General features: G+C 41.8%; 1 protein-coding gene across 2 annotated transcripts in view; it reads left to right on the top strand.

The window, feature by feature from the left end:
* NUP133 (nucleoporin 133) overlaps nt 1–15,849 on the top strand; it is an 899,557-nt gene that overhangs the window by 121,246 nt on the left and 762,462 nt on the right. For both annotated transcript variants that reach the window (XM_082249111.1, XM_082249110.1), the window contains exon 5: nt 1,558–1,728. In XM_082249111.1, the coding sequence (XP_082105237.1) occupies nt 1,558–1,728 (171 nt within the window). The remainder of the gene's footprint in view (nt 1–1,557; nt 1,729–15,849) is intronic.

Genomic DNA, 15,849 nt, shown 5'->3' with positions numbered 1-15,849 from the left:
GGTGTCATTTCACATATACCCATGGCATGTGTGAGCAATATATCATTTACTGACAGCTATGTGTAAAAAAAAAAAAAATATATATATATATATATATATATATATATATATATATATCCCGGAACTTGTGGCAAAATATAAAATATTCCATGGACTCACCATGCCTCTCAGCAAATAGCTTGGGGTGTCTACTTTCCAAAATGGGGTCATTTGGGGGGGTTTTGTGCTATCTTGGAATTTTAGGGCCTCCGAAACTGCGACAGGTAGTGCAGAGGTGACATGAACAATTTACGCCATTAGAAAACCTGAGAGTGTTGATTGGTTTTCGCGGTCCTGTACACAGCTAGGCTCCCAAAAAGTCTCACACATGGGGCATCCCCATACTCAGGAGAAGCGGCAGAATGTATTTTCGGGTGTCATTCCACATATACCCATGTCATGTGTGAGAAATTTATCTTTTAGTGACAACGTTGTGTAAAAAAAAAAAAATTAAAAAAAAAAATTGTAATTTTCCCGAAACTTGTGGCAAAATATAAAATATTCCATGGACTCACCATGCCTCTCAGCAAACAGCTTGGGGTGTCTACTTTCCAAAATGGGGTCATTTGGGGGGGTTTTGTGGTATCTTGACATTTCAGGGCCTCCTAAACCGTTATAGGTAGTGAGAAAATGCAATGAAAAATGTACGCCCTTTGAAATTCTGATGGTGGTGATTTGTTTTCCGGCTCCCGTACACAGCTACGCTCCCAAAAAGTCTCACATATGTGGTATCCCTGTACTCAGGAGAAGCAGCAGAATATATTTTGGGGTGTAATTACACATATACCCATGGCATGTGTGAGCAATATATCATTTCAATGACAACTTTGTGTAAAAAAAAAAAAAAAAAATTTAGTCATTTTTCAAACACCTGTGACAAAAAAATAAAATATTCAATGAGCTCAACATGCCTCTCAGAACATTCCTTAGGATGTCTACTTTCCAAAAAGTGGTAGTTTGGGGGGGTTTTGTACTGCCCCACCATTTTAGCACTTCATGAAATGAGATAGGCAGTCAGAAATTAAAACTTCGTAAATTTTAGTATTTACACCATAGTTTGTAGACGCTATAACTTTTGCGCAAACCAATAAAAATACGCTCATTGATTTTTTTTTTTTTGTCAAAGACATGTAGCTAAATATATTTTGGCCAAAAAAAATGACATAAATTGAGTATATTGGATATTTTTTAAAAGACAAAGTTGAAAATGTCATTTTTTTGCAAAATTTTCGCTCCTTTTTTTATTAATATCGCAAAAAATAAAAAGCGCAGAGGTGATCAAACGCCACCAAAAGAAAGCTCTGTTTGTGGGAAAAAAAGGACGTAAATTTTGTTTAGGTACAGCATTGCATGACCGAGCAATTATCAGTTAAAGTCACGAAGTGCCAAGTTGAAAAAAGGGGTCTGGTCCTTTAGCAGCCAAATCCTCCGGGGCTTAAGTGGTTAATAGCTTTAAATATGTACTTTTGCTGTCGATGGGGGGTGTGTGATATTTTTATTTTTTTTTCTCCTTTACAGGCCGGCAATTTCATTATATCATCAGAAGGCAATCGGCATGCTCGATTAGAGCCAGATTCCTCTGGAAAAATCCACCAGCGATTCCTTCAGCAAGGACAAAGCATGCTATCTGGTATTGGCCGCAGAGTTTCATCTCTTTTAGGCATTTTACCTTCTACTGTGGAATCTTCTGTAAGTTTTTTTTAAAAGTAATAGAACTTTTGTTTTTATGGTTTTGAAAATTTGTAGACTCTTCATTCTTTACTGCTGTCAGGTTCATAAAGCAATGTTTCTCTGTGATATGTCAGAATATTTATACTGCTCTGAATAGAACAGTGTCTATTTATGTAAATAGGCAAAGATCTGTAAGGTAGGAGAAACTTATTTCCACAAATCAATATGTAACAAATTAGTTTTAATCAGTTTCTTTTTAAAAGCATATACCAGTCTTATGAAAGCAGGCTACAGTAAGGAGTATATATATATATATATATATATATATATATATATATATATATATATATATATATATATATATATATATATATATATATATTTATTTTAAGAATATTTATTCACAAGACATGTATTCACAATAAATGATTAAACTTCAGGTAACACAGATAACTTTACATAAAATCCAAACTTAAAATGATAAATGCAATGTGATATGTAGCTCAATAATGAAAGTAAAATAAAACAAGATTACCTTTTTCTCCAGGTATAGCATAAACCATAGGTAAGTGTTCTATATAATCAGACCACAAATGTCTGTGAATTGTGCAGCCGAGTGTCACTCCACTGCAGATGGAGCGAGAATAAGCTATGCAACACAGGAGACTAAAATCGCTAATATTGCGCTGAATCTGATATTAATAAAAATGTATAAAAACAAAAATCAGCTTTTTAAAGAAAAATCTACCATGGTTTACACGGCTGGGATTGTAATTGTATTACCCTTAAATATGCAATGTAAAACATATAAGGAAGGAAGTAAACAATGGTAAATAATAAATAAACAGCAAGGTATATTTACCACACTTAAGATGGCTGCTAGCTTAAATGGTCGTTACCTGAGTCCTTAAATGGCTGCCTTCTTAAAATGGTGGCCAGTTAGGGAGGAGTTTCTTTTGGCGTCCCTCAAAGTTTCAGATAAATGATGGAGCAAGATGGAGTATGTATAGATGAGTATATAGATGGGTGTGAGTAGCATGTGTGTTGTAGGTGTAATGCATGTTGTCAGTAATGTGTCTCACGTCTGGGTTCTCCTTTTTATATGGTATTGAACAAAGGACCATTAAAATTACCATAAGTTAAAACCCAAAAGGAGGAACATTATCCCCATTGGTTAGGATATCTTATCCATTAGCTGGTGATGTCATTGGCAACACCTCTCCTAATAACCCAATATTTCGGATATTAAAATTAAAGGATAATTTCTTTTATATTTAAGAATATTCATAAACACAACTTAAAACTTGTCCATACACTCAGTACATACATATAGATGTCCATCTAATATCTCCATCACATATCTTGGCAGGAATTGGATCTGGTAACACCATTTATAAAGATATTATTTTTAACACTGCATTTAGTAGTATCTCCAAAGGGGGCAGTATCATATTGCTTATTAGATTCGGTATATAGAATAATAATACCATTATCTGATGACCTATCCCGACCTCTTGGCTAGTGAAAAGCCTTAAATTATTTGACCTTGTCATATGCTGTCAGACATTGCGTCTAGATTGGAAGATCTATATGGCCATAAAAACGTAAACACAAACTTCTCTAAAATGAGGTAATTGGTATTTAGCTTAGTCTAAGATTATTATGTGTAAAAATATAAACCCAAAATATGGTATACAGAGCGTTTCTAAATATGTATGTATACATATACGTACAATTATTACTCATATTTTCTTACACGCGATATAATGTATGAGTTTAAATGGACCTAATAGAATACACTGGACTATTGTCCATTGTTCAAATACAGATAAGATTACAAGCGAGACTGGCCATCACTGACTGTTGGTGTTTGGCTAAAATGGCCCTTATCTGATGAGATGTCCATGTACCACTTATTTACGATTTAAAAGAAATACAAAGATATCTGTTGAAAATTTCAAGACTCTGTAAGGCATTTTGTAAAAGAAAATTAACTTTCCATGAACTCCTAACAAAATGGATGCTGCACTGTTCAAAATCTATATATATATATATATATATATATATAAGACGGAATATACATGGCTTTTTTTTTTAAATCCAAAAGGTGTTTATTGAAAACAGAAAAAAAGGGAAGGGTAACAGGTGGAAACATGCATAGCAATGACAATCAGGTACATGCAATAATTCGAGAAACACCGCACCCTCGCAGGGGGTCACATCTCTGGTCAGAAGAAAAAATCTTACAGTAGTACAGAAACTTTACAAAAAGTGCAGCGCTAAAGTAATTTGAATAATAATGTGGCAAGTGGAGAACCACAAAAAAAACATATACAATATAAGCAAAATAGTGTCCAAAATACTGAATAAAGTCCCAAAACAGAAATGCAAATGAAAATGAATCCGCATGCAAGGTGTTGAGGAGAACAATCCTTTTCAGTGACACCCAGGGAAAAGTGGAGGATGGGGACACCTCTGTGCACAAGTATCACAAGCAGCTTACCAGAACTCCTTGGCTACTCAATTTAATGAGACAGCCTCTCCCAGCAAGATGTTATACCAATGTCACCAGCGGTTGTCAAGCTCCAATGCTTCATAATCACTCCATCATATAAGCATGAGTATATAAAAAGAATAAAAGCCCATAGCGTAATTCCGTAACATATAAAATCCAATTTATTAAAAGAATACTACTCACAGTGAGAAGGTAAAAAACAGGTACATAGAACAGTGCGGCGTCCCGCAATTGTCCAAAACAGCATCAAGCAATGTAAAGCAGCCGGCTCCGTAAGGGGGCGTGTGGACTTTGCATCTGGAGTCGCCAACATTTCGTCATCAAAAGACTTCGTCTGGGCGTGACTCCAGACACAACTCACACGCCATTTGTACCCCCACATCTAGGTGAGTGACAACCTCGTCCACCAATGATGAAGCAGCGTGGAGACAAAGGTTGTATACATCCAACAATGATGGCCGACAACCCGGAAGTGTAAGCAGTGTCATCACATCTGCCAATGGTAACCACCAACCCGGAAGCGGAAGTAGTATCATCACATGATCTCACTCAATAGGAAGTGATAGACTACCCTGCACTCCATTCCTCTCTATGGTAGCTTAGTGCAAACTAACCACTGCGGGCTATATCATGCACCCACCACTAGAGACAGTATACCTCGCTCATGATTAAAAACTATAAGAAAATAGGGAGGAGTACAGTGTATTAATCACAAAGATTGAGGAGAATTACACAATTTAAAAATACCTATATTGAAACATAATACTTATTTAAGCACTATGTATTTCATAAAACTTTACACATCGTTATTCATAGATTGGGCTAATATGAACACACATCCTGTTGTGAATAAATAAAACGCCATCTTGTGGCCAAAAATGTGTGAAACATCTAATAAGAAAAATGATGAAAAGGTGAAAAAACAGTGAAAAATTACTAAAAACTTTAAAAATTTATACAAAGGCTGTTGGTGAAAACAGTGTAATATTAAGAATATATTAAAAAATGAAATTAATATTTAATCATATGAAAGAAAAATATATATATATATATATAAAAATATATATCTAAAAATATATACATGAAAGGTGTATATGAAGTAGTGCATGTGAATGAACACATGTATGGAAAAAAGTATCCATAAACATATTATTCTTAATAAATGATGAAAATTCTGAATGAATCACCAAGCATCATACTATAAAGTGTGTCGTGCTAATAAAAAATTATATTAGCAGGATGTGTGTCCTATAACAATCCCAAATCTATACCAAACATATATTTATCACAGTTGTCATCACAAATGTTAAATAAAAATAATAAAAGGTTAAAAATATTAAAAATCAACTGTTATTAATAAAAGAGTTTACATCCCATTCCACATTCAACCCATGAGGGACATAAGTCTTTAAAAAATAGATCCAACGGGTTTCCATCCTTGATATCTCTCGTCTTATGTTGGATCCTCTCCAGTGAGGTGAGAACTTATCTATCCCTATAAACAATGTGTTTTTAGGGTTCTTGTGGTGGCACTGGTCATAGTGCTTAGACACACTATGACCAGGGAAACCTTTCCTAATGTTTCCCACATGCTCCCCTAGCCTGATCTGTAATTTCCTCGTTGTTCGTCCAACATATTGCTGACCACACTTACATTGCAGCATGTAGACAACATTGGTGGACGCACAGGTAATGAAAGAATCAATCTTATATTCACGTCCTGTGGAAGAGGATGTAAATCTTTCAATTTTTCTCCCCTTAAAAGAGTTGAGAGAACAGATCTGACATCTGTGGCAAGGGTAAAAACCTTTAAAATCACCAAAAAATGAGGGTTGAATGGGTCTCTCAATAACATTTTGAGCTATTTTATGTCTTAGGGAGGGGACTCCCCTAAAAATAACTTTGGGGTGTTCAGATAAAATAGGGCCCAGAATGCGGTCATTTTTTAAGACCGGCCAATGTTTTTTTAATAATGTTTTTGATTAAGAAATGTTGGGTGGAGTAGGAGGTGACAAAAGAGTTTTTGAAGCTCTGGTTGTCATTCCCTTTCAGACTCGGGCGTAGTAGAGACAACCTGTCAATGGCAGCTGTGTCCCTAATGGTCGCGTCCAATTGGGTAGCATCATACCCCTTCTCCACAAATTTTATTTTGAGAGTGTTAGCTTGTTGTAAAAAATCTTCTTGTCGGGTACAGTTTCTGCGTAATCGCAGAAATTGTCCTTTGGGAACAGCGTTAAGCCATGACTGATGATGACAGCTGTCATGAGGAATAAAGCTGTTCCGATCCGTTTTCTTGAAGTGAGTGGTGGTGGTAATTCTATCACCCTGTGCTACCAAATTCAAGTCAAGAAATGTAATATGGGTGGAGCTACTGGTATGGTCCAATTTAATGCCCCTATCATTGGTGTTCAGCCTGGAAATGAAGGAGTCCAGCGAGGGGGTATCGCCATCCCATAGGAGGAGGATGTCATCGATGTATCGCCGCCACAGTAGAGACACATACAAAGTCCTTGCTTCTAACCCTACTCCCAAGTACAAAAAGGAGTTGCAATCCCTAGTGGATAGGGCCCATGGAGAGGGAATTATTAATAAAAAAGAAAAATTGTTTTTAATACCCTCTGCGCCCCGTTTGCCAATTATTTATTTTTTACCCAAAGTCCATAAGAACCCTGCTAAACCTCCGGGACGTCCCATAATTAGCGGGATAGATTCCCTCTGTTCCCGAATAGGCAAATACGCAGTTGAGTTCTTACAACCACTTGTCAAACAGATCACGTCTTATCTTAAAGATACTACTCACGTCCTGAATCTTCTACAAGACATTTCTTGGAAAGAAGGGTATATTATGGCCACAGCGGACGTGGCGTCGCTGTACACCATAATTGATCATGGACAGGGATTAGAAGCTGTACAGCACTATTTGGATCTGTGGAGCTCCTTACCCTGTGAACAAAGGACATTCATAATTGACATTATTAAATTTGCCATGTCTCATAATCTGTTCTGGTTCAACAACACCTATTATCTACAGAATAGAGGAGTCGCGATGGGGGCTAAATTTGCCCCCAGCCTAGCGAATTTGTTTATGGCCAAGTGGGAGGAGGATGTCGTCTTTGTCAATCGACCGCCGCAGCTAATACTGTGGCGGCGATACATCGATGACATCCTCCTCCTATGGGATGGCGATACCCCCTCGCTGGACTCCTTCATTTCCAGGCTGAACACCAATGATAGGGGCATTAAATTGGACCATACCAGTAGCTCCACCCATATTACATTTCTTGACTTGAATTTGGTAGCACAGGGTGATAGAATTACCACCACCACTCACTTCAAGAAAACGGATCGGAACAGCTTTATTCCTCATGACAGCTGTCATCATCAGTCATGGCTTAACGCTGTTCCCAAAGGACAATTTCTGCGATTACGCAGAAACTGTACCCGACAAGAAGATTTTTTACAACAAGCTAACACTCTCAAAATAAAATTTGTGGAGAAGGGGTATGATGCTACCCAATTGGACGCGACCATTAGGGACACAGCTGCCATTGACAGGTTGTCTCTACTACGCCCGAGTCTGAAAGGGAATGACAACCAGAGCTTCAAAAACTCTTTTGTCACCTCCTACTCCACCCAACATTTCTTAATCAAAAACATTATTAAAAAAACATTGGCCGGTCTTAAAAAATGACCGCATTCTGGGCCCTATTTTATCTGAACACCCCAAAGTTATTTTTAGGGGAGTCCCCTCCCTAAGACATAAAATAGCTCAAAATGTTATTGAGAGACCCATTCAACCCTCATTTTTTGGTGATTTTAAAGGTTTTTACCCTTGCCACAGATGTCAGATCTGTTCTCTCAACTCTTTTAAGGGGAGAAAAATTGAAAGATTTACATCCTCTTCCACAGGACGTGAATATAAGATTGATTCTTTCATTACCTGTGCGTCCACCAATGTTGTCTACATGCTGCAATGTAAGTGTGGTCAGCAATATGTTGGACGAACAACGAGGAAATTACAGATCAGGCTAGGGGAGCATGTGGGAAACATTAGGAAAGGTTTCCCTGGTCATAGTGTGTCTAAGCACTATGACCAGTGCCACCACAAGAACCCTAAAAACACATTGTTTATAGGGATAGATAAGTTCTCACCTCACTGGAGAGGATCCAACATAAGACGAGAGATATCAAGGATGGAAACCCGTTGGATCTATTTTTTAAAGACTTATGTCCCTCATGGGTTGAATGTGGAATGGGATGTAAACTCTTTTATTAATAACAGTTGATTTTTAATATTTTTAACCTTTTATTATTTTTATTTAACATTTGTGATGATGACAACTGTGATAAATATATGTTTGGTATAGATTTGGGATTGTTATAGGACACACATCCTGCTAATATAATTTTTTATTAGCACGACACACTTTATAGTATGATGCTTGGTGATTCATTCAGAATTTTCATCATTTATTAAGAATAATATGTTTATGGATACTTTTTTCCATACATGTGTTCATTCACATGCACTACTTCATATACACCTTTCATGTATATATTTTTAGATATATATTTTTATATATATATATATATATATATATATATATATTTTTCTTTCATATGATTAAATATTAATTTCATTTTTTAATATATTCTTAATATTACACTGTTTTCACCAACAGCCTTTTTTGTATAAATTTTTAAAGTTTTTAGTAATTTTTCACTGTTTTTTCACCTTTTCATCATTTTTCTTATTAGATGTTTCACACATTTTTGGCCACAAGATGGCGTTTTATTTATTCACAACAGGATGTGTGTTCATATTAGCCCAATCTATGAATAACGATGTGTAAAGTTTTATGAAATACATAGTGCTTAAATAAGTATTATGTTTCAATATAGGTATTTTTAAATTGTGTAATTCTCCTCAATCTTTGTGATTAATACACTGTACTCCTCCCTATTTTCTTATAGTTTTTAATCATGAGCGAGGTATACTGTCTCTAGTGGTGGGTGCATGATATAGCCCGCAGTGGTTAGTTTGCACTAAGCTACCATAGAGAGGAATGGAGTGCAGGGTAGTCTATCACTTCCTATTGAGTGAGATCATGTGATGATACTACTTCCGCTTCCGGGTTGGTGGTTACCATTGGCAGATGTGATGACACTGCTTACACTTCCGGGTTGTCGGCCATCATTGTTGGATGTATACAACCTTTGTCTCCACGCTGCTTCATCATTGGTGGACGAGGTTGTCACTCACCTAGATGTGGGGGTACAAATGGCGTGTGAGTTGTGTCTGGAGTCACGCCCAGACGAAGTCTTTTGATGACGAAACGTTGGCGACTCCAGATGCAAAGTCCACACGCCCCCTTACGGAGCCGGCTGCTTTACATTGCTTGATGCTGTTTTGGACAATTGCGGGACGCCGCACTGTTCTATGTACCTGTTTTTTACCTTCTCACTGTGAGTAGTATTCTTTTAATAAATTGGATTTTATATGTTACGGAATTACGCTATGGGCTTTTATTCTTTTTATATACTCATGCTTATATGATGGAGTGATTATGAAGCATTGGAGCTTGACAACCGCTGGTGACATTGGTATAACATCTTGCTGGGAGAGGCTGTCTCATTAAATTGAGTAGCCAAGGAGTTCTGGTAAGCTGCTTGTGATACTTGTGCACAGAGGTGTCCCCATCCTCCACTTTTCCCTGGGTGTCACTGAAAAGGATTGTTCTCCTCAACACCTTGCATGCGGATTCATTTTCATTTGCATTTCTGTTTTGGGACTTTATTCAGTATTTTGGACACTATTTTGCTTATATTGTATATGTTTTTTTTGTGGTTCTCCACTTGCCACATTATTATTCAAATTACTTTAGCGCTGCACTTTTTGTAAAGATTTTGGTTATTGATCACTGTTAGTTGATTTTGGTGCTAGCTGCTCACATAATTCATATCGAATACACTGTCATTTATTTAACTTAGCGCAGGAATTTTTTTCTCTCCCTTTATAGTAGTACAGAAACATCAATAATCATAGTGGTATCAAGGTGGTAAAGAAAACCGAACCCCTATTGGCTGATATAAACATAAACCAATGCAGCAGCATACCAGGATAAACAGGGTTCGGCATAAATAAGGGAAAAAACAGCTCCACATCGGCAATATAAAAAGTGACACACCCCGAGAGCACCATACCCGTGTAGTCATCATACCCATGTCAAAATCCAGGAGGTAGAGAGGTCCCAGGAACGGGTCTCCACCATAACAAATGCACGGAGGAGTCCAGTTCCCAGAAAAGTAAAAGACAAGAAGAGAGAGCGAGAATGGGCATAGCGGGGTGAAAGAGAAAGGAGGGGAAAGGGAGAGGGAAGGAGCAAGGGAAAAAAGAGGTTCAGGTGAGAGAAACCCCAACACAGCCGGGATGTCTACCACAAATCTATACCTGCAGAATACAAAACATAAGCAGCTGTGCAGGCGCTAACCCCGGGCAGTCCAACCAATCCTGCCAGATCTTATGAAACTTTTTGACTGCATTACGATGACGGTACGCCAACTGCTCCCTCAACAGGATATAATTGACTCGTGACTCGTGTCACCCACTGCGCCACGTAGGAATCGTTGGACTCATCCAATAATTAGCAATCAGTTTTCTAGTCAAATACAATAACCTATGCACCATGATATAAGCACCAGGGGTAAACGGTTCCGGATCCAGTATGCCCAACAGACACACCAGAGGGTCAACCGGTATAGGTGCATGGGCAACTTGTGAAATGCATTGTGTGACCTGAGTCCCATACCTAACCAATTTCGGGCAGCACCACAGCATGTGTATGAAATCTCCCCTGTGGGAATCACATTTGAGGCACAAAGGCGTGTCCCTTCTACCCCACTTATGCAGGATAACAGGGGTACGATATGTCCTGTGGAGAATAAAGAGCTGGGAGAGCTTGTGGGAACCCAACAGACACCGAGTGAAGGACCTCCAAGGCCTGATTCCACAAATGGCTTAAGCACAGAGCCCACAAACAATTGAGCCATGTACCGTATACCCCTATCCTGCCACCCCAGAGAGTCTTGCAACCCAGCAACCTCCGAAAAGGTTGGGTTGTCCCATAATGGCGTAAAGTCAAAAAATCCGTCCAATTGCAACAACACACGCAATTCTCGCCACAAGCGACACAGCAGGATGGCCATGGGAGCACGGCTCGGCAATGAGGGAAGGTCCATCACCAGGAGGGACGCCGCTGAGAGAGGTTGTCTGGAATTGGTCAAAAGCAACGACTGCGGGTCTTTCGAGAGCTGGTCTCCCCACCCCGCGAAGTGTTGTAACTGAGCAGCAAGAAAGTACATCCACGGATGAGGGACTGCCAGTCCACCTTTATCCTTGGGGTACTGAAGGGTAGACAATTTAATACGTGGCTGCTGCCTCCTCCAGACAAGGTCACAAAACTGGGACTCCACCCGCTTAAACCAGGATACTGGGATCCACATTGGAGAATTATGAAAAATATACAGTAGCTGCGGGGCCCAAATCATTTTTATTGACTCTACCCACCACTGACAGCGGCAGCTTACACCAACTTTTACCCTTAGTGCGTTGCTTGTCTAGAAGAGGGAGCAGGTACAAACGCAAGTACTGAGCCGAATCCGGGGAGACCATCACCCCCAAATATCTAAGGGTCTGCAACCCGCAGGCGACCCAGGGCTGGTTGAGAAGGATTGGGTATGGGGTCTAGGGGCATTAGTATGGACTTGTCCCAGTTAATAGAGAAGCCTGAGAAGGAGCCAAATTTTGCAAAAAGAACCATAAGCGCATTAAGAGAACCTTCAGTGTCTCCCAGATACAGAAGGGTATCATCCGCATATAGGGACACCTTTTCCTCCAGTTTACCCCTCCGAAAACCCACCACAGGTGCCTCTGTACAGGGAAGACAGTTCTCCATTCACTCTGACCCGTGCTCGTGGCATCGAGTACAACGCCCTCACCCAACTAATGAAGTCATCTCCCAGTCCAAAGCGTGAGAGAACCCCCCACGGGTACAGCCACTCGACACTATCAAATGCTTTGGCCGCATCTAATGACAATATGGCTCTGTTACCCGGATTATCCACTGGAAGTTGCAAATTAGGATAAAGCCGTCGTATGTTAATCGTCATGGATCTGCCCGGAATAAATCCGGACTAGTCAGGGTGAATGATGGAGGTAATGACCTTCGAAAGTCGGTTGGCAAGAATACGGGCAAAAAGTTTTGATAGTGATCAACAGGGAGATCGGTCTGTATGAGTCAGGGTATCTAGGGTCCTTCCCTGGCTTGGGCAAAACAATAATAATGGCTTCGCTCATGAAATCTGGCAGGACCCCTGTCTGCATAATATCCTGCATAGTAGAGAGAAGAACCGGCAGAAGCACTCGCCCATACCTAGAATAAACCTCCACCGGAAGGCCATCCACTCCCGGTGCCTTATTGTTGGGTGCCTGTCCCAAGGCATCCATAAGCTCAGCCATAGTAACAGGAGCACCAAGGGACAACCTATCCTGCGGCCGAAGCTGAGGTAGGGAACACCCGTCCAAAAATGAGGCCAAGGCTGCTCCCGCCCCCCCGCACCGGGACTGATACAAATCAGCATAAAAATGCCTAAAGCCGTCAAGTACCTGTGATGTGGAGGAGACCACCCCCCCTGAGGGAGAGACGATCTCCGCCACGAGCCAGGGTCCTGTTTAGACCTGGCGAGCATATGCCCCATATTTTCGCCCTCCTCAATGTATGTTTGTTGCAAGAAATACCGTTTCTTCTCAGCTGCTGAAAGTACCACCAAGTTATACAGGGCCTGGGCCTCTAACCAGGCTTTGTGCGTGGAGGGAGAAGGTGAGGCTATCACAGCTTCCTCCCTACGTTTAATTTCACCACGTACCGTGTCCTCCCACTGTGCAGAGTTACATTTAACCACAGTAATCCCTTTGATAAGTTGACCACGCAAAAAGGCCTTCAGGGCGTCCCATACCACTGCAGGGGAGGTGGAACCCTGATTGACAGCAAGGAAGTCCTCCAAGGCCGGGACAATCGGATCCGGTTCAGGGAACAGCGTCAGCCAGAACGGATTCACCCGCCACAGCTGACGAACCCCCGATCCCGGAAACCAAAAATTTAACCCAGAGCGGGAAATGGTCAGACACTAGGCGGGGTTTGTACGCCAAATCAGACACCCAAGGCCTCATAGAGTCATCCCCCTGGGCCAGATCAATGCGTGACAACCCGCCACGATTGGCCGAATAACAGGAATAACACCTAGTGGTGGCATGTCTGTCGCTCCAAACATCTGAGGCCCAACTCCAATAAAAACTTAGGGGTGGGTCCTTGATGAGAGGAGTGAAATTTGTCAAGCGCCAGGTCAAGACAATTGTTAGTCACCCAAGGCCAGCACAGGAGTATCAGGGTGGGGTGCCATAAATTGCGCCAACAGGCGGAGAACCTCGTGGGAGAAGGGTGGAGGGACATAGACAGCAGCTAAAATGCAGAGAAAACCATTAAGTTTGCACAATAAAGACATAACTCCCCATATCATCCACCCTGCTGCGCAGACATGCAAAAGTCACTTCCCTGGACACCAACATGCTCACTCCCCGAGAATAAGAGGAGTGGACAGAATGATATTGAACATGATATGCTCGAGAGTGTAACAGGTGCGTGGTAGCGCATACAAAGGTGGGTCTCCTGCAGACAGACAATTGTAGGTTTAAGCTTCCTAAGATATGCAAAAACCGCTTTACGTTTGACCCCATCAGCCAAGCCCCGGACACTCCATGACATAAAGCATTAAGCCTTCAGAGCTCCATGAGGTAGCAAAATCATAATATAAGCTCAACATCAAAAACCTTCCAAACCACCGGACATACCACTCCCCACAGCCATTCAGAGTCCACAAGAACAGAGTCCACAAGAACAGAGTCCACAAGAACAGAGTCCACAAGAACAGAGTCCACAAGAACAGAGTCCACAAGAACAGAGTCCACAAGAACAGAGTCCACAAGAACAGAGTCCACAAGAACAGAGTCCACAAGAACAGAGTCCACAAGAACAGAGTCCACAAGAACAGAGTCCACAAGAACAGAGTCCACAAGAACAGAGTCCACAAGAACAGAGTCCACAGGAGTACGTGCACGGAGCACATAGGTAGATGGAAAGGGTAATGCGGTCCACGCCAGCCATCTACAGCCGCAAGAGTCCTAGGCAGGAAAGGTCTCACCTGGAAAAAAAAAAAAAAACATGAAATAGAGGGGGGCGGGGGGGAAGCATCAAAGTGAAGGACAAATTCAAGGGGGCCGACAGGGCCCAGTAGCAAAACACTCTCCAGTCCACGGAGCCAATGTGTCCACGCAGGACAACAGGATAAGGGCACAGTATGCAAAGGAACCACATACAAGTAACCTTGGGGGGGGGACACGACAGTCTCGCTCAGCCGAGCGGTTAACCCAAACGTAGCACCCCTATGGGGGGTAAAACTCAGACTGTAGAACAGAGACTTGAAAAGGGACTGTCAGCGCTCCTTACAGTAGACTGAAACTCAAAGCCAATAAAGGTGAACAGTGCCCCCAAACTCAAGGGGGTACCTGCCAGGCCAGATTACGTCCCTCCCTGTCTAGCCAGTTCACAGCGGCCTTGGGAGTGGCAAATAATTGGGTAGAGCCATTCGCCACAACCTTCAATTTAGCAGGATAAAGCATAAAATAGGGCACATTCAACTTGCACAGTCTCTTCTTGTTATCCAAAAATTTAGCTCTCCTGCGTTGCACTTCAGCAGAAAACTCAGGGTACAGAGGTACTCTGGCGTTGTCCACAAAGATCAGCAGTGGTTCTAGCTTTATTCAGGATGACATTGCAGTCTTTATAGTTAAGCATCTTGAAGAGAGAGGGTCTGGGGGGGGGGGGGCGCCCGGAGGAGGAGGTCTGGCAGGGACCCTATGGGCCCGCTCCGCGGCAAACATAGGGGAAAAGGAATCCTTTCCAAAGGTGTTCAGAAGCCATGCTTCAATAAAATCCACAGGGTGTTTCCCCTCCACCTTTTCATTGACCCCCACCGCCCTCACATTCCTGCGCAGGCGATTCTCCATGTCCTCTAGTCTAGCCGTGTTAGCAGTAGTAAGAGTATGAAGAAACTGAACATCCCGCTGCAATGGCTGCCTCTTATCTTCTATGGTGCTGACCCGGCCCTCCAATGCCGCCATGCGATCCCACAGCTTCTGCATGTCCTGGCGCACCAGGGACAGTTCTAACTTCATGCCTTGTACTTCCCCGGCTAATCTAGCAATGTTGGCGTTGCCAGTAGTGACCGCCAAAAGGATATCCCGCAAGGTGGGCTCAGAGTCAAGGGCCAGGGTAGGGGAAGTAGGCCGCAGCACCGCTCCCACCTCATGGTAGGCCGAAGGCCCAGAGTCTAGCAACAAGGAGGGCCTGCCATCCACCGAATCCCCCAATGCCATATTCACATCCCCCCACATCAGCCAGACAGGAAAGGGGAGCAGGGTCTTTACCTTGGGGTTTCGCGAACAGGCGCTGCGCGGCTTCCCTCTGCTTCTCCTTCGCCGAGCGGGTCGCCGCCGCCAGGATCCACCA

Source organism: Pelophylax lessonae (genome assembly GCF_965119305.1).
Source record: "Pelophylax lessonae genome assembly, chromosome: 3".
Lineage (NCBI taxonomy): Eukaryota > Metazoa > Chordata > Amphibia > Anura > Ranidae > Pelophylax > Pelophylax lessonae.
Note: the sequence above shows the minus strand (reverse complement) of the source record. Positions and strands in the feature narration are given on the sequence as shown.